This window comes from Peromyscus leucopus, chromosome 7, assembly GCF_004664715.2.
Source record: "Peromyscus leucopus breed LL Stock chromosome 7, UCI_PerLeu_2.1, whole genome shotgun sequence".
NCBI classification, from domain to species: domain Eukaryota; kingdom Metazoa; phylum Chordata; class Mammalia; order Rodentia; family Cricetidae; genus Peromyscus; species Peromyscus leucopus.
In genome coordinates this window covers 15,473,356-15,494,053 of record NC_051069.1, presented here as the reverse complement: position 1 = coordinate 15,494,053, position 20,698 = coordinate 15,473,356, and the positions used below count along the sequence as shown (strand labels likewise).

General features: G+C 48.4%; 2 protein-coding genes across 3 annotated transcripts in view; one reads left to right on the top strand and one right to left on the bottom strand.

The window, feature by feature from the left end:
• Window positions 1-403: 403 nt before the first annotated feature.
• Mpi (mannose phosphate isomerase) lies at window positions 404-9,661 on the bottom strand. The gene is made up of 8 exons (XM_028865083.1): window positions 9,597-9,661; window positions 9,029-9,156; window positions 7,597-7,797; window positions 6,001-6,142; window positions 5,487-5,669; window positions 3,269-3,442; window positions 1,433-1,641; window positions 404-1,174 (listed from the first exon to the last, which is right to left on the bottom strand). The coding sequence occupies exons 1-8, from the start codon at window positions 9,610-9,612 to the stop codon at window positions 956-958; spliced, it is 1,272 nt and encodes a 423-aa protein (XP_028720916.1). The 5' UTR covers window positions 9,613-9,661; the 3' UTR covers window positions 404-955.
• A 6,584-nt stretch (window positions 9,662-16,245) lies between these two features.
• The window catches only part of Scamp2 (secretory carrier membrane protein 2), a 28,577-nt gene continuing 24,124 nt past the window's right edge, over window positions 16,246-20,698 (top strand). For both annotated transcript variants that reach the window (XM_028865090.2, XM_028865088.2), the window contains exon 1: window positions 16,246-16,429. In XM_028865090.2, the coding sequence (XP_028720923.1) occupies window positions 16,373-16,429 (57 nt within the window). In that variant the 5' untranslated portion in view covers window positions 16,246-16,372. The remainder of the gene's footprint in view (window positions 16,430-20,698) is intronic.

Below are 20,698 nucleotides of genomic sequence, written 5' to 3'. Positions count from 1 at the left end.
GTGAGGCTTTGTAAGCCAGTCAGCCTAGCTGAATTGGTGAGTTCCAATGAAAGACTCGTCTCAAGGGAAAAAAAAAAAGGTGGGTGGCTCTTGAGGAACATGTGCATCATGTGCACACACATAAACCTGTGCAAACACCAGAAGTCACAATAAAGCAGAGACAGAAGCACAACTTCAAAGCCAACCTTTGGAACATGGCAAGATAGTCTCAAAACAAAAAAAAAAAAAAAAAAAAAAAAAAAAGCTGTAAGAACAGCCAAGCCCTGCCTGCAAGCTGTGCATCTGAGGCTGAGGCTGGTTTCCTCTACCACCCCTTCCTATAAAAGGCTTCTGGAATCCAGCCTGCCCACCCCCGGGAAGCTGTATGAAGCAGAATCAAAACCAAAATTGGACACCAGAGAGCTCTTTCTGCCCACATCAGGGGCAGGAATACCAAAGTCTGACTGCTCTTTAATCTGTATCCTCAACACAAATCATCTTTAATTACTTTGACAGAGCTAGAGGGAGTAAGCTTCATTAGCCCACTGGCCTGCCCTGCCCTTCCCTTCTCTGCAGCTGAGAGAGTGGGCAGTCCCAGGGCAAGAACCCTGCTCTCAGACATCACTTGGCCTGTCACTCAGATGCTGACCTGATGCTGGGTCATGCGTGTTTTGTCAGCCTAATGCCTTAGCTGGGGCAGTTGTTGCCTCCTGAATGGACACATCTGGCTCAGAGGTAGCACGGAGCATTGAGACAGAACAGTGGAGTGACAGGGCCTGAGTTCACACACGCACACCCCTCATCCTGAAGAGGGTCCAACCGGGGCATGCTCTGGAGTCAATAATGCCAAGCTCACTACTCTACTATCCCAGCATGCACCAAAGAGTGCACAACAGGGACAGGGATCAGGCTGGACCTGAAAGGTGGAGCTGGCCAGGATATAGGTGACAGGCAGGGAGGGCAGGGAGACTGATCTCTACAGCAGACAACAGGCCCGGAATATCAGCAGATCCTTGGGCGCAGTAAGCTTCAGTGAGACACTCTCATTAGCCCCAATGAAGAGTACGCCACCACGCTGCAGAGGGATTTCTGCTTGGACTGTGGGTGTGGTAGCTGTCACCGTCCCCTGGACCATCAGAAGGATGCTGGCAGAGTCTAGTGCCAAGACCTTGTATTCAGTGACAGAGCCAGGGACCTGGGAGAAAGAAGTAATAGGATAGTATAGTTTACACTCTGCTCCTGGGTTCTAGAACATCTCAAGGGCCCTGTTGCCTCCTTCCCCACTGTTCAGGCTCTTGGCACTATGGAGACCCACATCTGGTCCCTGGCAGAGAAGTAGATGGGCTCTGTGGCTATCCATACTAGGTGGGCTTGGTAGGAAATCCAGCCCTAGGTATAGCCCTGTAGGTTTGACACGCTACACAAAGGATACCCACCTGGCCCATATACTTACCTCCATCTTCATAACAGTGAAGTCTGGTACAGGGGGGTCATAGATAGAGAGATAGGGGTCATCTTGACTCCGTGTTGGGGTAAACAGCCTGTCCTTGCTGGGGCTAGGTGTGTAGTTGAGCATTTCACACAGAGTTGGCACATCAATGAATTTGGGTGTCAGGCCAGCACGCACAGTATTGTCTGAACATGCCATGCATTCCACACAGTCTGAGGACAGATAAATGTCATGAGCTAAGATGGTAAAGTAAGCCATGGGGTTTGGCTCGCTAGGCCTGGACCTCCTAACGTAGGCCATATGCATGCCCTATAAATTAGGTAAAAATGTGTGAACAGGATTGTGGGAGGACATGGTGAGGGTGCTAGGCATCAAAATGATATTAACCGCTATGCTAATATGACTCATCTTACACTTCCACAATAGAATCCTGTGAGTGGATAAGCTGTCAACAGTCAGATGGGGCACCAGCCAGACCTGGTGGCTCACGCCTATAATCACAGCAGTCACGAGGCTGAGGTAGGAGGGCTGCCATGAGTTTGAGGCCAGGCTGGGCTACAGAGTGAGATCTCGTCTCAGGACAAGAACAGCAACAAAGAGGCCGTCGAGGTGGGTAAAACCACTTGCCACGCAAGCATGAGGGCCTGAGTTCAAATGCCAAAAACACATACTAAAACTGCTGTGCGGTACACATAACTGCAATCCCAGCATTCCCATGGGGAGATAGAAGAATCCCTGGAAGTTTGCAAGCCAGCTAGATTGGAGTATGTGGCAAAAAAAAAAAAAAGAGAGAGAGAGAGACCCTCAAACAAAACAGAACGAGGATCAGCCCCTAGCCCCAGGTGGTCCTCTGAATTCCACATGTATCCTATGGTCCATGTGCACCTGCATTCACAGACAAGTGACAGCCTCTGTTGCATCACCTATATGGAGTGTAAAAATCTCTGGGGCTGGAGAGATGGCTCAGCGGCTAGGAGCACTGGCTGCTCTTCCAGAGGTCCTGAGTTCAATTCCCAGCAACCACATGGTGGCTCACAACCATCTGTAATGAGATCTGGCACCCTCTTCTGGTCTGCAGGGAAACAAGCAGCCAGAACACTATATACACAATAACTAAATAAATTTAAAAAAAAAAAAAAAAAAAAAAAAAATCTCCACAGGCCAGACTGTGGTGGTGCACACCTTTAATCCCAGCACTTGGGAGGCAGAGGCGGGTGGATCTCTGTGAGTTCCAGGCCAGCCTGAGCTACAGAGGGAGTTCCAGGACAGGCTCCAAAGCTACACAGAGAAACCCTGTCTCGGGGAAAAAAAAAAAAAAAAAAAAAAAAAAAAACCCACAAAAAACATCTCCAGGCAGGTTCAGCTGGTGTGCAAACACAAGCGAGAGGACCGAGAACAGCAGCTCTGTCCAGTGTGGCTTGACTCAAACTGATTCCACACTCATCAAAAGGGCTTAACATCAGAACCTGTGGCTGACAGCAGACTTTAAGCTACGTCTGCCACCCAGCTGGCAGCTACGGTCCATACTGGCTCAGTCACCCTCCGGGGTCAAAAGCCGAACGGTGCTGACAGAGGCCTCCTCAACCATCCTCCCTCTTTCATCCGCACCAAGAAACAAGGTCTGGCCGGGCGTTGGTGGCGCACGCCTTTAATCCCAGCACTCGGGAGGCAGAGGCAGGCGGATCTCTGTGAGTTCGAGGCCAGCCTGGTCTACAGAGCGAGATCCAGGAAAGGCGCAAAGCTATACAGAGAAACCCTGTCTCAAAAAACCAAAAAAAAAAAAAGAAACAAGGTCTGCAGGGTATGGTAAGTGGAGCACACTACTGAAATGGGGCTCACCTCCTTTCAGGTAGGCATGGGGCACGTTGGCCTCCAGAAACATGGCTTCCCCCGGCTTTAAGGTGAGCAGGTTCAGGAAGTAAATGGCGAAGCATCCAATATCACCCGGGTACTGCTGGTGTAGCTGCAGCAGGAGCTTCCCACAAATGTCGTCCATGCTGTTTCCGGCAGACACTGGGGGTCACAGAGCATCCCAAGGCCGCTAAGACACACGTGGTATTCACAGCTTCACCCTGACGAGGGGGTCTTAGGGAACAGTCCCCGCCCCTAGGAATGCAGTTGCTATGCTGGGCCTCTCTTAAACATCCCTCATCTTTGATGGCCAGTCACCCTTGGTCTTTCTCTCGCAATAGTGCCACCTCTCACCTTAGCCATCTGCATACCTGGCCTGGCTCTAGCAGCTGGGCACTCTGGTGCACAGCTAGCATCCTAGCCCCAAAGCAGAAGAATCGCCATGAGTAAAGGGTAGACTGGGCTATACACTGAGTTCTGATATAACCTGGACTGCAGAGTAGGACCCTGTCTCCAATGATACAGGCTAGGGATGCAGCTCCGTTGGTAGAGTGCCTGCCCAGCATGCATGACCAAACCTAAGTTTGGTCCTAGCTCCACAAAGACACAGGCACGGTGACACATGCCTTGTAATCCCAGCACCCGGGAAGTAGAGGCAGGACTATCAGATTTTAGCTATCTAGTGAGTCTGAGGCCACCCCTGGTTATGAGAAACCTTGTCTCAAAGAGAAGTGGGGATAACATTGTGTGAGAAATATTTAAAACACAGACACCACTAGCATCCCCAGTTCAGATTTTGACAAAAACATGTCCAGACAATTGCCCAAAAAGTCTCATGGTTAGGGATCACTCAGTGCTCTGGAGCTCAAAATCTATTATGGATAGGTAGAAAACCCGAAAGCTTCATGAAGAATGCCAAATTCCCTATTAGCCAAGGACTTCCCCTTTGTTAGCACTGAAACTCCCATGCCTCAGGAGGTCAGTCCATCTTTGGCAACCTGGGATGGTTGTCTACCCCAGAGAGCACAAGGTATAATGTGCTGTGGGCCAAAATGTACCCTGGAAACTGACCAAGAGAAGATGAGCTCAGCCTGGGCTGGAGACGGGTGCAGGGACAGGGTGAGCTGAGTTTCCTGGAGCATGCAGAGAAGGGAGGAGTGTATTCAGAATATATGGGAACCACAATAAAGAAAGCAGTGTTCCGGCCGGGCAGTGGTGGCGCACGCCTTTAATCCCAGCACTCGGGAGGCAGAGCCAGGCGGATCTCTGTGAGTTCGAGGCCAGCCTGGGCTACCAAGTGAGTTTCAGGAAAGGAGCAAAGCTACACAGAGAAACACTGTCTCGAACCCTTCCCCCCCCCCCCTAAAAAAAAGAGAATCCCAGTTTTAACATGAGTACATGACGCTAAGGGATCACTGTATACCTGGATATCAGAACAGAGCTAAGGTCAGGGTTCTCCCAGAGTGTGCAAACATGGAAGACACTCAAAACCACAAGACAAGAGGCTATGCTCAGGTGAGAGAAAATGGCTGTGGTGCAAAGGGAACACAGCAGGGACTTGGGAAAAGCCTGAACCAGAAGGGGGTTCTGGGGCTGCCTGGAGAAGCAGCTGGCATATCAGCAGGGGAGCCAAGACCATCCACTGCCATGGAAGCTCCTGAGTCTCTCAGCCTCGCTTCTCACTGTCTGTGTTGACTCTCGGGCCAACAGTGACACAACCACAGCCACCAGGGTCATTTCCTGAACTCTGTTAGCACAGGTTAGGCACCTAGGCGGTCTCTAAGGAAGGATGAATGGATCAGAGCACAAAGCTTGAAGTCCTCTCGAGACGAGTGAGCTCCTTGGTCCTTTCCTGCTCCCCAGTCCCCCAAATGCCAAGTCTGTCCCATAGGAAGCAGCTGGAGGACTGGGAAGAATCTGGAAAGGCCTGGGTGGAGAGCATTGGTAGAATCCTCTAGGCCAGTCTGCTTTCAGCCACCTGGAGAAAACCAGTGAGGAGGCGGCATCAACCCGGGCCTCACTCCATCAAGGCTGGGAGAGAAATGGTAGCAGCTGATCTTGGCGTTCCTCTAAGTTTGGCCCCTCTTAGGTTCCAGTGGGGGAAAGGGGCTGGGAACCCTGTGCCCATGGCCTCGTCTGTGCCTGTGTCAGGAGTCCAGGCTAGGGCCCTGCATCCATCCACCCAGGCCGCTGCCGCCACACCCACCTTGCTGGGAGATCCGTTTCACCAACAGGTTGAGCTGCTCCACCACCACCTTCTTCTCGCTCTTCATCAGATGGGAGAAGCAGTTCCTCAGAGCGGAGGCCACAGCCCTAGGATCCCCGCTCACGCTCTGCTGCAGCTGGGCTGTGGCCTCCTCTCCAATCAGGGACTGGAACTCAGGTACCTCTGCAGGATGGCCAGGCCAAGGAGATGTAAAACAGATGGCAAGACAGAACACCGAGAAGTGAGGACCTCCCACCAGCCCTTCCTCCCCAAGCACTCAGCAACCACACCTGAGCCTGGTCTCACTACCTAGCCCACTGCCCCCCAAAACTACCTCATAAGGCCAAGATCTCTTTAGTATACACAGATGATGTAATACATATATCATATTCATATCATATATGCGATGATATAAACGGCACGGCCTCTGCTGCCTCTGTTGCTCTTTTAGCCCAGGTTCCGCATGCGTCCCAGGGCCAGTACGTATGCCCTCAGCATTTCTGTCCAACCTTACTCTTCAGGAAGGTCACAATCTCCTCCACTGGCCGGAAACCACACAAGCCCTGGAAGGGAGTGAGGGCAATGGCCATTTCTGGCTTGTGGTTGGCATCAGGGTAGTGCTGTGGAGCCTGGAGGTGCAGCTTCTCCGCCAGCTCCTGTGGGTGGGCGGTGGAGGACGGCAGTTGGGATACAGCAGGATTACTGGTCCCTGCAGCCCCTGCAGCCCCTGCTGCCCACCCCAGTTGTCAGATGACAGCGGCTTCTTACCTCTGACAGTGACGCCAGTCAAGGCATCATGCAGAAACCTGGGGTTCAGCCAGCCCAGGGCAGAGAAATGGGCCAAATCTAGGGGAGAGCTGGGACAGACTGAAGAGACCTGGCCTGTGGCTCAGGAACTCCAAACAACAGGCCTAAGCTGCGTGACTTGGGTGAATGATTTGGGGAGGTGAGTTAGGAATGTCTAGAGTGTTAGGTCAGCCTCAACTACATAATGAGCTTAAGGCCAGCTTGGACTTTGCAAAACCCGTCTTTAAAAACCCCAAAATTAGCCGGGCGGTGGTGGTGCACGCCTTTAATCCCAGCACTCGGGAGGCAGAGGCAGGCGGATCTCTGTGAGTTCGAGGCCAGCCTGGTCTCCAAAGCGAGTTCCAGGAAAGGCGCAAAGCTACACAGAGAAACCCTGTCTCGAAAAAACAAACAAACAAAAAATAATAATAATCTTTAAAAATTAAAAAAAAAGCCAGGTGATGGCAGCAAATGCCTTTTATCCCAGCACTCAGGAGGCAGAGCCAGGAGGGTCTTTGAGTTCAAGGCCAGCCCAGTCTTCAGAGTGAGTTCCAGGATAGCGAGGGCTACACAGAGAACCCCTGTCTCCAAAACAAACAAACTGCCTTCCAAGTGTTGGGATTAAAGGTGTGCACCACCACCGCCCAGCATATTTTTCTTTTTTAAAAGGGGTTGTGCTGGAGCTATAGCTCAGTGGTTAAGAACACTGGTTGCTCTTCCAGAAGACCTGGGTTCAATGCCCAGCACCCACATGGTAGTTCATGACTGTCTGTAACTCCAATCTCAGAGGACCCAATGCCCTCCTCCGGCCTTCCTGCACACTATACTCAGGTAATGCACAGGCCTACATACAGGCAAAACACTCCTAAACATCAAATAAAAATAAATGTTAAACATTTTTAAAAGAGGAGCTTAGATAGACTGCTTGAGCTAGGTTGGGTCATCTTCAAGAAAATTACACAGCAGGATGTAGCTGAAGCAAAGCTGGGGTGCCTGCCCTGTCCTGGAACTCTGGTTCTGAACTGTCCAAGAGAGGCAGCTGGGGAAAGGGCAGATATGAATAGACCTAGGCCGCGGGAGGGGGAGCCAAGGATGAGCTTGGAGAAGCTCTCTTGGCACAGGCGAATCAGTTGTCCCCTTAGAATTAGCTTCTGTGTGTGTCACCAGCATCTGCCCCTGAGCATCCAAACTGGGATTAGTAAGACTTGCATTTAGCCCTGAGCTAGAGCCTCGTATGGGCAGGGTGAGGTCAGCAGTAAAATCTATGGGTAGGCCCACCAAAATCCCTTCCCTACCCTGACCTCTGCACCCTCTGATCCTCTACCTTGTTGGGGTGTGCCTGGATAGACAGGGCTGTTTCCACCGAGAGCACTTTGAAGAGGAAGGGCAGCTTGCCGTTAAAGGTGTCTTTGACCTTTGGGCCTAAGCAGTCCTGGTTGTCAGCAATCCACTGGCCTAAGGTCTTCTGGGAAATACGGTTGTCGAGGATCCTGGCATCTCCCCGGGGGTGTGTCCCCATCCACAGCTGGAAGGACAGGAAAGGTAAGAAGGAAGCAGCTGACATCCTGTATGTAGGAGGCATGCATCCGTACACTGGTTTATGGGTACTAGGGATCAAGCCCAGGGCACACAGATGGAAAGTAAGCACTCTACCATCGTCTGTCCCATGGGGAGAATGACACTGGGGTATCTCTGAAGGCATGAGTCTCAATGACAGCTCTGTGAGGGGTTAACATTCATATGTTTCAGTCTCAAAAGACAAAACTTCCTTATGCTTTGACTTTTCCCTTCTCAACAGAAGGAATGAATTTGGGGTTAATAAAAATGAAAAATTAAAGACCTGGAGAAATGGCTCAATGGTTAAGAGCTCTTGCTGCTCTTCCAAAGCACCCACCCATCGGTTTCCAGAACCCACATCAAGTAGGGCTCACAACTTCCTACAACTGCAGCCCCAGGGAATCCATTGCTTCTAGCCTTCACAGGCACCTGCACTCACATGCACATACTCGCACGCAGACATAAACACGTATACACAGTTAAAAATAATAAAAATACTTTTTATAAAAGTAAATCTTAAAGAGAAACGTTAATCAAAATTAAACATTTATTTTTGGCTAGGAGTGGTGTTGCATGCCTGTAATCCTAACACTTAGGACATAAAGGCAGGGAGATTGGGAGGTTGAGGTCATTCTCAACTCCACAGCAAGTCTGAGGCCAGCTTAGGCACCATGAAACAGTCTCAGAAGAATCAAAACAAATGAAAAGACTCAGTAAGTGCTGACATCTGTCCTGGAAAGAAGGGTGGCACTAGGGTTCAAAAAACTCCCAGGTGCTGGACATGGTGGTGCACACCTTTTGTCCCAGCACTAGGGAGGCAGAGGCACACAGACAGAGGCAGGTGATCTCTGAGTTCAAGGCCAGCTTGGTCTACAGAGCGCTTTCCAGGAAGCCAGGACTACACAGAGAAACGCTGTCTCAGGAGGGAAAAAAAAAAAAAAATCCCAGACGTTTTATCTTCCTTTGTATGAGACTGCATCTTGCTTGATACAGTGACCAGGCAGATCCTCCTGCCTCAGCCTCCCCCACTTCTGTGATTACAGTGCTCTGATTACAGCTCTCTTTGTGCAGACTGGTCCGAAGACCAAGAGAACATCTACAGGCTGCAGAGATTCGTCCCAACTGTTCCATAACGGCTAGTCTCAAGTCCTTTGGTCTCACTTACGGTAAACCGGACTGATGTGCAGACAGAGTCTTACCTCTGCATAAGGCTTGTCCTCTGAGATCTGGGCCAGTGGGTCACTGCTAGCCAGCAAGCATGCCACCTCGCTGTTGGATCCCATCTTCCCCCAGGCATATTGCTGCACCACACAGGAAAGTGGGAACACTGGGGACAGAGACAGAAGAAGGTCAGCTTCCACCCGACTCTTCAGACCTGGCCCTAATGCGGGTAAACCAGGAACGAGAAGGGGCAGAGACACACAAGTCTAGGAGCTGTGGAATGACACCCGTCTCTTCCGCAGTTCTCGATGTTCCCATCTGTAAGATTGGCAGATACGAATCTTGTCTGCCACGGGGAAGAACTGAGTTCAGGTGATGGTAAGGGAAAAGGAACTAACTACTCACGTCTCGGCACTCGGTCGGTCCCGTAGTGACCCAAGCGCACCCAGGAGCACTAGTCTCTTGGACCCCCCGTAGCAATCCCCACTCCAGATCCCCTCCTTTGCCCGGAGTCCATGGGAATGGTCGCGACCTGCCAAGTCCTGACAGGATTAGTCCCCAGGACGCGACCACCACCAAGGTTACTAGAACAGGGCAACGGCTCACCTCGCTGACTCGCCATCCTTGCAGCCGGAGACCCGGCTTCAGGCACGTAAGCCCTTCCCAGCAGCCTCCGCAGCTCTGCGCGCAGAGCTTCACGGGAAATGTAGTTCACCGAGTCCACTGCCTCTTAACCTCTACAATCAGGAGCCCCTGCTGCCCAAAAGTATTCCCCCTAATTCTTGTTCTGAACACTCCTGCCTTCCAATTCCTTTTACCCTTATGTGAGTACTGAGGACTCACTAAGTACCACAGAATGATCCAAGTATACAACAGAGAACAAGATAACATTACTTGTGTACTTTTTCAGGGTTTCTGGTCTAGAGAAGGGAAGTAATTAAATAAATTTTAACAGTGTGTCTAAAGGCAACAAACCAGGCATAGTAGCACACCCCTGTAATTCCAGCACTTGGGGAGCTGAGACAGGAGGATTGTCTTGAGTTCAGGATCAGCCTGAGGCACATAGTGAGACCTTGTCACAAACAGGCCATCTGGATAAGCCCCAATAAGAAGGAGAGAGTTGAGGAAGACTGAAAAGTGTTCCCAGTAGAAGAAAGAGCTAGCAAGAATCCTCTAGTGCTGTAACTTGTGCCTATATTTTACACAACTAAATAGCAAAGAGGTCAACACTGCAGGACAAAGGGACACACACACACACACTGAGGGGAAAGGAGTCAGTAAAATGGAAAGGCGATGAGTAGCGGTTCATATGCTATCATGAGGATTTCAGGGGTTCCTGAGTACCCGGTGGGTAGAAGGTTATTGGTGTAATGTAACTATGATGATGGCAGATGTCTCTTGCACCCCCTTCACGCCTGCGAACTTCTGTTTCTTACTCTGTAGAATGAGGATAGTAATAGAGATCTGTCAGATTTATTGTAGGGTCTGTGGAGATTGTAAAGCAGTCCTCTGACCCTCCCATCCTAGGTGTCTCCAGAAGCCAGCCCTCCTTCAGTCTGAGCTGCTCACAAGCTGTGACAGGAGGGGAGTCACCAGGAACCCTGCACAGGGGAGGCTGGGGATGGACTTCTGCTGTGGAGTAATCTAAAAAGTTAGACAGGAGTTCAAGAGGCCATCCGTTGTCGCAGAATCAGAATCACTTTACGCAGAATATCCTTTGCATAAGAAAGGAAACATTTTGATTGTTGAGACAGAATATGCTACCCACCCCGGACATCAGAAACACAATCATCTGTAAGGGAAACCAGAGTACCTGGAGAACCTAGAATTTTCTACCACTCCCTCTTGCTGGTCTGCCTCTTGAAGGACAGCTTACACTATGTTATTCAGGGATTTCCTCTCTCTCTCTCTCTCTCTCTCTCTCTCTCTCTCTCTCTCTCTCTCTCTCTCTCTCTCTCTCTCTCTCTCTCTCTCTCTCTCCTTCTAGAGCATGTCTAAGTCTAACTCTACTTCACATTTCTTTGTAGGATTTTTCTTGTTGGTTTTTAATTTTGAGGCTGGCCTCGAACTCACAGAGATCTGTCTGCCTCTGCCTCCTGGGGGCTGGGATTAAAGGTGTGTGCCACCACACTCAGCTCTGCTTCACATTTCTGCCAGTGCCCTGCCAAGAGTTCGAACTGAGATAGCAGCTAGCTGTCATTCTTGTTAAGCTACATACTGTGTTATACCCTTTCTAAGAATTCTCTCCTTTTATGATTGAGATACTGTAGCCAATAAATCTTTTAGCATCCTTGCTTTTAAATATTTTTTATTGGGGCTGGAGAGATGGCTCAGAGGTTAAGAGCACTGGCTGCTCTTCCAGAGGTCCTGAGTTCAATTCCCAGCAACCACATGGTGGCTCACAACCGTCTGTAATGAGATCTGGTGCCCTCTTCTGGCCTGCAGGGATACATGCAAACAGAACACTGTATACATAATAAATAAATAATTTAAAAAAAGAAAAAAATATTTTTTATTATGTTTGTATTTGTGCCTGTGTATGGATCTGTACACATGAGTGCAGGTGTCCACAGTGGACCGAAGGTATCAGATCTCCATGGAGCTGGAGGTACAGGCCATTATAAGCCACCCAACATGAGTTCTCTGCAAGAGCAGTCCTTGCTTTTAATTAATGAGCCATCTCTTCAGCACCCTCACTTGCTTTTAATTGACTTTAACAAGTACTGATTCGAAAGTCTTGACACAGACCTGTAATCTTAACTCAAGAGGCTGATGCAGGAGGATTGAAATTTTAAGGCCAACCTGAGATACATAGTAAGTTCTAGACTAACCTGGGCTACAATGAGACCTTATCTTGAAAGAAAGAGAGAGGGGTAGGGACTGGGGATTTAGCTCAGTATCAGAGCACTTGCCTAACATGTTTAACACCCTAGACAATCCCTACTGTGTCAATTTAAAAAAAAAGGCTCATTTGAACTGGGTTTAGTGGTACATACCTATAACAGCAGAACTCTGGAAGTAGAGATGTTGTGGGATACCCACCAGAGAAGACCGCTCAGACAACAGAAAGTCTTTTTTAGCTGGCTGGATGGTGACTACACAGGGTGTTCAGGTTCCCAGTGTAGCCCCAAGCCTCTCTCAGGTGAGCTTTAAGCACAAAAACCATACTCTGGGTTGACATACTTCAGTTAACAAGAAGAGTTTCAGAAGCAGAACTACAGAAGCCAAAAAGGAAGGTTAGCACATTTAGAGACTTTCCCAGAATGATGACTTTGATGGATTAGGTCTTTGTCTTCCTTTTGGCAGGCGGTGCCATCTACATGCTGAGTTTTACAGCCAGAATGGTACCTCCATCATGGAGTCAGTTATGCTAAGGTCTGGGGCCCTCTTACAGAAGCAAGAGGATCAGGTGCTCAAGGTCATCCTTGGCCTACATACTGGAGGCTAATTGGGCCTATATGAGGCCTCATCTCTCAAAAAAAAAAGAAAGGAAAAAAGAAGAAAAAGAAAAAAGCTAACTACTCAAGAGTTCAAGGCTAGCCTAGGCAACTTAGTGAGACTCTTGTTTCAAGATAATTTTCTTTTTATCTATCCAACCTCTTCCTTCCTTTTCCCCTTCTTTTCTTCCCTTTTCCCTTCTTTTCTTTCTTTCTTTCTTTCTTTCTTTCTTTCTTTCTTTCTTTCTTTCTTTCTTTCTTTCTTCCTTCCTTCCTTCCTTCCTTCCTTCCTTCCTTCCTTCCTCCCTCCCTCCCTCCCTCCCTCCCTCCCTCTCTCCCTCCCTCCCTTCCTTCTTTCTTTCAACAGGGTCTGACTCTGTAGCTCAGGAAGGCCTGAAACTCAGGCTGGCCTTGAGGTAGCAGTAATTTTTCTGCCTCAGTTTATGATGTGCTGGGATTACAGGTGTAAGGCACCAGACCCTATGAAATAAAAGTTTGTTTTTAAATCAGTTAGCAGTGTAACTCAATGGTAGAGCTCTTGTCCAATATACCCAAGAACCTGGGTTCCATTCCCACTACTGAAAAAGTATATAATTAATCTGTAAGGCATACAGCTGAGCAATGTATTACTAGTCTCCCCCCAGCTTTGCTATAAACTTCTCCATCACCTTTGACTAAAATCCCCTAATGGGTTAAGAATGTTCTTTGGCAAAAGTTGCTTTCGGTTCTCTTTCCCCATCTTAAACTGCAAAGCTAGGTATTCCCAAGAAAAGGAACTAGAAGAAAAAAAAAAAAAAACTAAGACATCTAAGAGTTCAGTAAGTCACTTGGGTGGTGGTGACACACTCCTTTAATCCCAGCACTCGGGAGGCAGAGGCAGGTGGATCTCTGTGAGTTCAAGGCCAGCCTGGTCTACAAAGTGAATTCCAGGAAAGGCGCAAAGCTACACAGAGAAACCCTGTCTTGAAACCACCACCCCCACCACCACCCCGACAAAAAAAGAGATCAGTAAGTCTTCTTTAGATTTCTAGAACACAGGGCCTCTGCTGGGCTTCGCATAACAATTAACCACTGGCCAAGGATTTGCTGATCTTGTTCTTTGATTACAAGTAGAGCCATTTGGGATGATACCTGCCTGTAATTCGAGTATTTGGGAGGTAGGGGCAGGAGCATCAGGCATTGAAGGGCATCCTCAGCATGAGAGTTAGTTTGGGGCCAGCCTGGGCTATGTGAAACCCTGTCTCAAATTTTTTTAAATTAAATTAAAAGTGGAATGTTTCATTTACAAGGAAATAGTATGTTTGTCTAAGAGTCATAAGGCATCATTGGGAGAGGGCTTGTTCACCATGTGCAAAGCCATGGCTTTCTTGTTTAATTTATCATATTTTTTTAATTTATTGTTTGTAAGCACATGGTAGTTGATGCAAGTGTGGAGGGCAGAGGTTGGTGTTAAAAATAAGATGTCTTCCTCTATCACTCTCCACCTTATTTTTCAAGGCAGTGTCTCTCACTGAACCTGGAGCTTACCAAGGCTAGCTGGCCAAAGAGTTCCCAGAATCTTCCTGTTTCTGCTTTCCCAGCACTAGGATTACAGACACACCTCCTGTCCAACTTCTTTTTTTTTTTTTTTTTTTTTTTTTTTTTTTTTCCGAGACAGGGTTTCTCTGTGTAGTTTTGCTACTTTCCTGGAACTCACTTGGTAGCCCAGGCTGGCCTCGAACTCACAGAGATCTGCCTAGCTCTGCCTCCCCAGTGCTGGGATTAAAGGCGTGCGCCACCACTGCCCGGGCCTTGTCCAACTTCTTACATGGGTGCTGTGTCTCTGAACTCAAGTCTTCATGTTTATATAGAAAGCACTTTACCAACTGGGCCTTCTCCCCAGTCCCTTCTTCTTATAACCTGTTTGTCTATCTATGAGACAGGTTCTTATGTAGCTCAGACTGCCCTTGAACTCCACATGTAATTGAGGATAATCTTGAACTTCTGATCCTCCTTCCTGGGTATGGGTGGTTTGCTTGCATGTATGTCCATGAACCACATGTGTGCCAGAGGAAGCCAGAAGAGGGCATTGGATCATTCCCTACGACTGGAGTTACAGATGTTTGTGAGTTGCCGGGAATGAAATCCAGATATTCTGGATCAGCAGACAATGCTATTAGCAATAAAGTCATCTCTCCTGTTCCAGGAATACTGGCTTTTAATTGGTAAGCAAATGGATCTGAGTCTGACAGCAATATTGAAAAAACATACATCTCTCTTTCTTGGCCCATAGCTCCTCGGAGTCTGTTAGTGATAATTTTTTTAAAGCTGGATGTCTTTCAGAGGTCTATAATCCCAGCACTTTGGAGGTGGGAGCAGGAGGATCAGGAGTCCAAGCCTAAGCTACATGAGACCCTCTCTAAAAACAAGCAAACAGCAGCAAATGGGGCCAATGAAATTGCTCAGAAGGTAAAGGGTGCTTGCCACTAAGCCTAATGACCTTAGTTCAATCCCTGAAAAACACATAAAGGTGGAAGGAGAGGACCAACTCCACCAAATTATCTTCTGACACATGTACTCACATCCATCCACTGCTCGTGGAGATATAACAATAACCACTATTACTACTTTTTTGTTTTGTTTTCAAATAATTTATTTATTTTCATTTTATGTGTATTGGCATTTTACCTATATGTATGTCTGTGTGAGGGTGCTCAGTCTCCTGGAACTGGAGTTATAGACAGTTGTGAGCTGCCATGTAGAAGCTGGGAATTGAACCTGGGTCCTCTGGAAGAGCAGCCACCTCTCCAGCCTCCTTTTGTTTCGTTTTGTTTTTTTGAGACAGGGATTCTCTGTATAACAGCTCTGGCTGTCCTGGAACTCACTCTGTAGACCAGGCTGGTCTTGAACTCACAGAGATCCGCCTGCCTCTGCCTTCTGAGTGCTGAGATCAAAGTCATGAGCCACTACCGCCTGGCCTCCTTTCCCTTTTCAAATCTCCATAATTTCCCTGTGTTTTGATACTGATACCACCTTAAGATCACAAGTTCAAAGCCATCCTGACCTATACAGTAAGTCCCTGTTTCAAATATATAAACAACAATTAAAACAACAAAACAAAAAAAAAAAAACAGCAAACCAACCAACCAACCAAAACCCCTGGAAACCAACAATTACCAACAAAACAAAAGCAAAATCATATCTGTTTACAACACAAATAATAGACCAATTAGTAGCGCTGTTCCATTCCAGGGTTAGAGATGGCAAGAGCTGGATTTCACAGCAGCCCAAAAGACGTGGATAAATAAGGTGAGTTTGTGAGTGGATTAGCTACCTCCTCCAGGAAATCCCTGAAACCACAGAACTTGGACAAGGAGGGTGGAGCCTAAAAGGATAGGGGCCTCATCTAGGGCAGGGGCTGACGCACTGTCTTCCAACTTTGTCCTCGAGCACAGTTCTTCAAAGAACTCCTCTGATTGACACGTCACCTCGTCATTTTGCTCAGGGGCTTGCCCGAATTTCCCAATTTTGCTCTCTAAGAATGCAAGGAGTTTACTGCTGGGTCCCTCACTTGGAAACTCAGAATGAGCACAAATTGGAACGAAGGTATCAGAAGACATCCTGCACAGGAGGAGGAAGTGAATTGAAGGGCTCTGGATGTAGCTCAGGGATACAGCGCTTGTCTATCATTCGTGAGGCCCTGGGTTCTACCTCCAGCACCTTGGCAGGAAAAAAAGTACTAAGTGGAGGGAAACAGAACGCTTATCCATTGCTTTCTAGTGGGCTGGGCAGGGGCGGAGCGGACCTCTGTGACGTCCCAGAGCCACGCCCCCACAGAGGGCCCTACGCCTGCGCCAGAACGGCTGCCTCGCTCCCGGAAGTGGAGGGTCTACACTGAGTGCTGCTGGGTCTGAGTGACCGAACGCAGTAGCGCTCGCGGAGATCGCCCGCTGGCCCCCGATCACCATGTCGGCCTTCGACACTAACCCCTTCGCGGACCCAGTGGATGTAAACCCCTTCCAGGTAGAACCCCCAACTCTCAGATCTCTCTAGGGCCAAAGGCCGCGGCCTGGGCCTCTTTCGCCAAAGCGGGGAGACGTGGCGTAGGAGGGACGGATGGCCTGTCCAATGGGAGAGTGGGATATGAAGACTGGCCTATCATAGTCTGTATGGGGGCGGGAGTTTGCAACAGGTGGAATTGCGGCAAGGGGGCGGGGCGCCGCAGCACGGAAAGAAGTGGGCTCTTACAGCACCCCGGGATGTAGCCACTCTGCCCGGATACTGCTGGAGAAAGGGCTAGCGGGCACGTTCTTATCCTTGGGGAGATGCCCTAGAGTCAGGAGGGGAAGCAAAATGTGCCTGTGACATTGCTACAGTCTCGGGGATCCACCTGTCTTGAGTCATCTTAGGAGAAAGGGTCATTGAAACATAATGAGGAAGTAGAAGTCTAACAGGGTGGGGACAACCCAGCACCCCATCAGCAACCGCAGTAGCCAAGCAAGTACCTAACGTACAGGAGACTCCCTGGTGTTTATCGAGAAAAGAAGGCTGAGGGAGGGTAGGAAGAGAGCCCAAGCCAGAAAGTGGCCGGGGTCAAAATTCTACATGTTGGCCAAGGGCTTTATTTGGAGTGAATTTGGGCTACACGAGAGAGAGAGAGTTGCCGGGAGTGGGGTGTGGTAGGGTGGGGTGGTGGTGAAGGAGCTTGGAGCACAAGGTACACTAGTTTGGCAAATCTGCATGGGTGGTTGCTGGCTTGACCTTTGGAACATTCAACAGTCTTCAGACTCAAAGCCAAAAACCTTTGAGTGGAGAGCTCAGGGATGCCCCCTTGTCTATGCCGAGGCACGGGGACTCTCGTCAGCGCCAAGGCACTTCATGCTTCTTCTTTCCTGTCTGCCCGAAACCAGTTTGAGGGAAGGATGCTTGTGCTGACTGGTGATTTACGAGCCCAGCTGTCTCCTGTGTCAGTGTGTCACCAAGCACACGCAGCTCATCCTGCTGCCGTGTTATTTTGGTCATCTGCAACTTCTAAGTTTCCTGCAGACGTTGGAGAAGTCACTCGAGCTTTTCTGCTGTGGAGCCTTCCAAGGGCGGAAGCAAAGGCAAAGGCGCCCTGAACTAGATGGTTATGAGGCCAGGAGAGTAGAATTGATTGTTGTGGTTTTGAAGTTTTGCAGTGGTGGGAATTGAACCGCAACTTTGCACATGCTAGGCAAATCCTCTACCACTGGACATATTGGGTGGCACCAAGCTTCATGCCTGGCCCTTGGTTTATTTCCAACAGGTTCTCTTTATGTAGCACAGACGGGCTCTGAGCTCCTTATGTGTCACATGCTGTCTTGAACTTGGAGTCCTTCCTCTGCCTCCCAGGTGCCACCATAACCAGAATGTGCCACTGCATCCAGCCAGGCTGAGAGTGGAAAATTTCTGCTTCTTTGTCAAGGTGACCTAGCTGATAGGAACCCTCAGGCAGATTTTGGTAGTTCATTCCTTGTTACACGGGGGATTTAGAATATTCCTCTTTTAGCTTAATGGTTTTTGACAGAGCCTTCGCAGGGCCTTGTCTCTTATGTAAGGCAAACAGTTGCCGCTCTTAGTTGAGTGAAGAAAGAATATTTGCATTTTTCCTGTTAATGTCTTGTGCGAACTCCTTTGGTTTCATGGTGAACTGCTCTATAATACTGGGGTTGGGTTATACATAGCAAGGATCCAATAGCCTTTTGGAGTATGTGGTATGCAGTGATGTCCCTTTGTTCAGTTTTATTCTGTCAGAATAATACATTTTCTGCTGCTATCAGGGCCAGTCAGCTGCCCAGCACTGCAGCAGGATCTTCCCCAGGGTCAGCAGTGGGCAGGATTCTTTTGCCCTGTATTAATAGTAGCTCCTTGAAAGTCTTAAAGCTCATCTCTGGTGGAAATGACTGGGCAAAATGTGAGAGTAACTTTAGAAGTAACTTCTGCATTGCGTTCAAGTAAGACAGTTTGTCCAGGCAGCCTCAGGATATGGTGCGGCAGGAAGCAGCTGTTGGCCAGCAAACCGGCAACATCTGAGGGGAATCCTGGGGTGAAAAAGAGAGCTTGGCTGACGGTGATCTGCTCCTCTTCGGACTGGAATGACTTTCCACTCATGGCACAGTGGTGTGAGGGAAAGCAGCCTTGCTTCTGATACCTGGAGCTCCTTCCAGTCAGAGCTGCCCTCTCTTCCTGTAGGATGGTGTGTGATGTATTGCCAGGGCTGGGGCACTGGGAGGGTGTAGTCCTTGGATAGACTGGGTGTGAACCCAGTTTCATTTACTCAGGGTGTTGACTCATAGCTCAGGAGCCAGCAGGTGGAGAGGTGACAGACTCAAATTGTCACACCTAGTCAGTCTGGAGAACAGCCTTTTTTTTTTTTTTTTTTTTTTTTTTTTTTGTCATACTATATAATGGTGGAATGCAAAAATATACTTACTATTTGGAGTCCATGGCTGACAGTTAAGGGACTGTAAATGTTCTTAGAAGTCTATTCTAACATCTTCAGTTTAGCTTTACAGAAGCCAAGACTCCAGTGAGGCTGGGACATGCTAGGGCCAGCAGCCCCGTGCCAGAATTAGCATCACAAGGAAATCTAGACCTGGGTCTCACTGCACGGAGGGTGCTGTTAGAGTTTCCAATCTCATCCCTTTCTGTCTCAGGGTTACTTTAGGTCAGCTAAGGGAAGGCTCTAGTACTCGACTGTCACTCTTGTCACCTTTTGACTTTGTTTTTTCTTTCTTTCTTTTGAGACAGGGTTTCACTGTTTAGCCCTGGCTGGCCTGGAACTTGCAGGCACAGTAATCTTCTTGCCTGTGCCTCCCAAGTGTTGGGCTGGTCAGACATGGGTCACCTTGCCAGAGTAGTCTTATCTTTCCTGAAAGTGGTCATCAAATCAGCATTAGCTAAACTTTTGCACTTTTAAAAATGTTTTATATTGCCAGACGGTGGTGGTTCATGCATTTAATCCTAGAAGTCAGGAAGCAGAGGCAGGCGGATCTTTGTGAGGTCAGGCCAGCCTGGTCTACAGAGTGAGTTCCAGGACAGCCAAGCCTACACAGAGAAACTCTGTCTCGGAAAACAAAACAAAGCAAAACAAAACATTTATTTATTTATTGTACATGCTCATGCTGTGTTGCAGGGTGGAGGTCAGAGGACAACTTTCAGGAGTTAAGTCTTTTGCTGCCACATGAGTCTCAGGAATCACCTACTGAGCCATCTCGTCATCCCTTGGTGTGAAGGGATGGGGTGGTAGGACAGATTTTTATTGATGTTTGGTTTTGTGGTTGCTGGGGATTGAACTCAGGGTCTTGAGCATGCTAAGCATGCGCTCCACCTTGGGGCAGCCCCGTACAGATTTTGAGTGTGTGTGTGTGTGTGTGTGTGTGTGTGTGTGTGTTTTAGATAGTGCAGCTCAGGCTGACCTGCAACTCACATGGATCATCCTGCCTCTACCTCCCAATTGCTGGGTTAAAGGTATTTGACACCACACTTGACCCCTTTGTGTAAAGTTTTGTTTTGAGACAGGGTTTTTCTGTGAAGCCCTGGCTATCTTGGAACTAGCTCTTATTTTGTTTTGTTTTGTTTGTTTGTTTGGTTTTTTGAGACAGGGTTTCACTATGTAACAGCCTTGGCTCTCTTGGATCTCGCTCTGTAGCCCAGGCTGGCCTGGAACTCTCAGAGATCCACCTGCCTCTGCCTCCCAAGTGCTGGGACTAAAGGTGTGGGCTGCCACCACCTAGCTTGTTGTTGTTTGTTTATTTGTTTAATGTGCGTTTGTGTTTGGCCTGCATGTATTTCTGTGTGAGGGTGTCAGATCCACTGGAAATGGATTACAGACAGTTGTGATCTGCGCTGTGGGTGCTGGGAATTCATCCCACATGGCTGGAGAGCAGCCATTGTTCTTAACTGCTGAGCCATCCCTCCAGCCTCTCCCTTTATAGGGTTTTTAAGGCAATCCTTTAAGGCCATATGTTTTGAACGTTCTCAAGTGCTCTTGTGTTCTGTGTTCAGGTAGGTTTGAGAAATCTTTTCCTATTACATTTTTCTGGAAGATTGACAAGGCTTGCCAGCTTGGTTTAGGCCCTGAGAAACTGTACAATGAAAGCATTTGATTCAGCATTCTTAAAGTTACTTAACCACGGAATCTTGTTTTTGCTCACACCCAAAAAAGCTGTGAAGTTGATTTCCTTACCCAGGTGTTTTTTTTGTTTTGTTTTGTTTTTTTTTTTTCCCTGTGTGTATGTTCATGTGTATGCAGGTGTGTAGAGGTCAGAG

Bases quoted from the DNA above. Each gene is read 5' to 3' on its own strand.
- Mpi (XM_028865083.1), bottom strand. The intron at 7,798-9,028 runs GTAAGACTCTGT...CTGTCCTTCCAG, and splicing joins AGGACAAGCCTTATGCAGAG to CTGTGGATGGGGACACACCC. The intron at 1,175-1,432 runs GTAAGTATATGG...TCTTTCTCCCAG, and splicing joins TCACTGTTATGAAGATGGAG to GTCCCTGGCTCTGTCACTGA.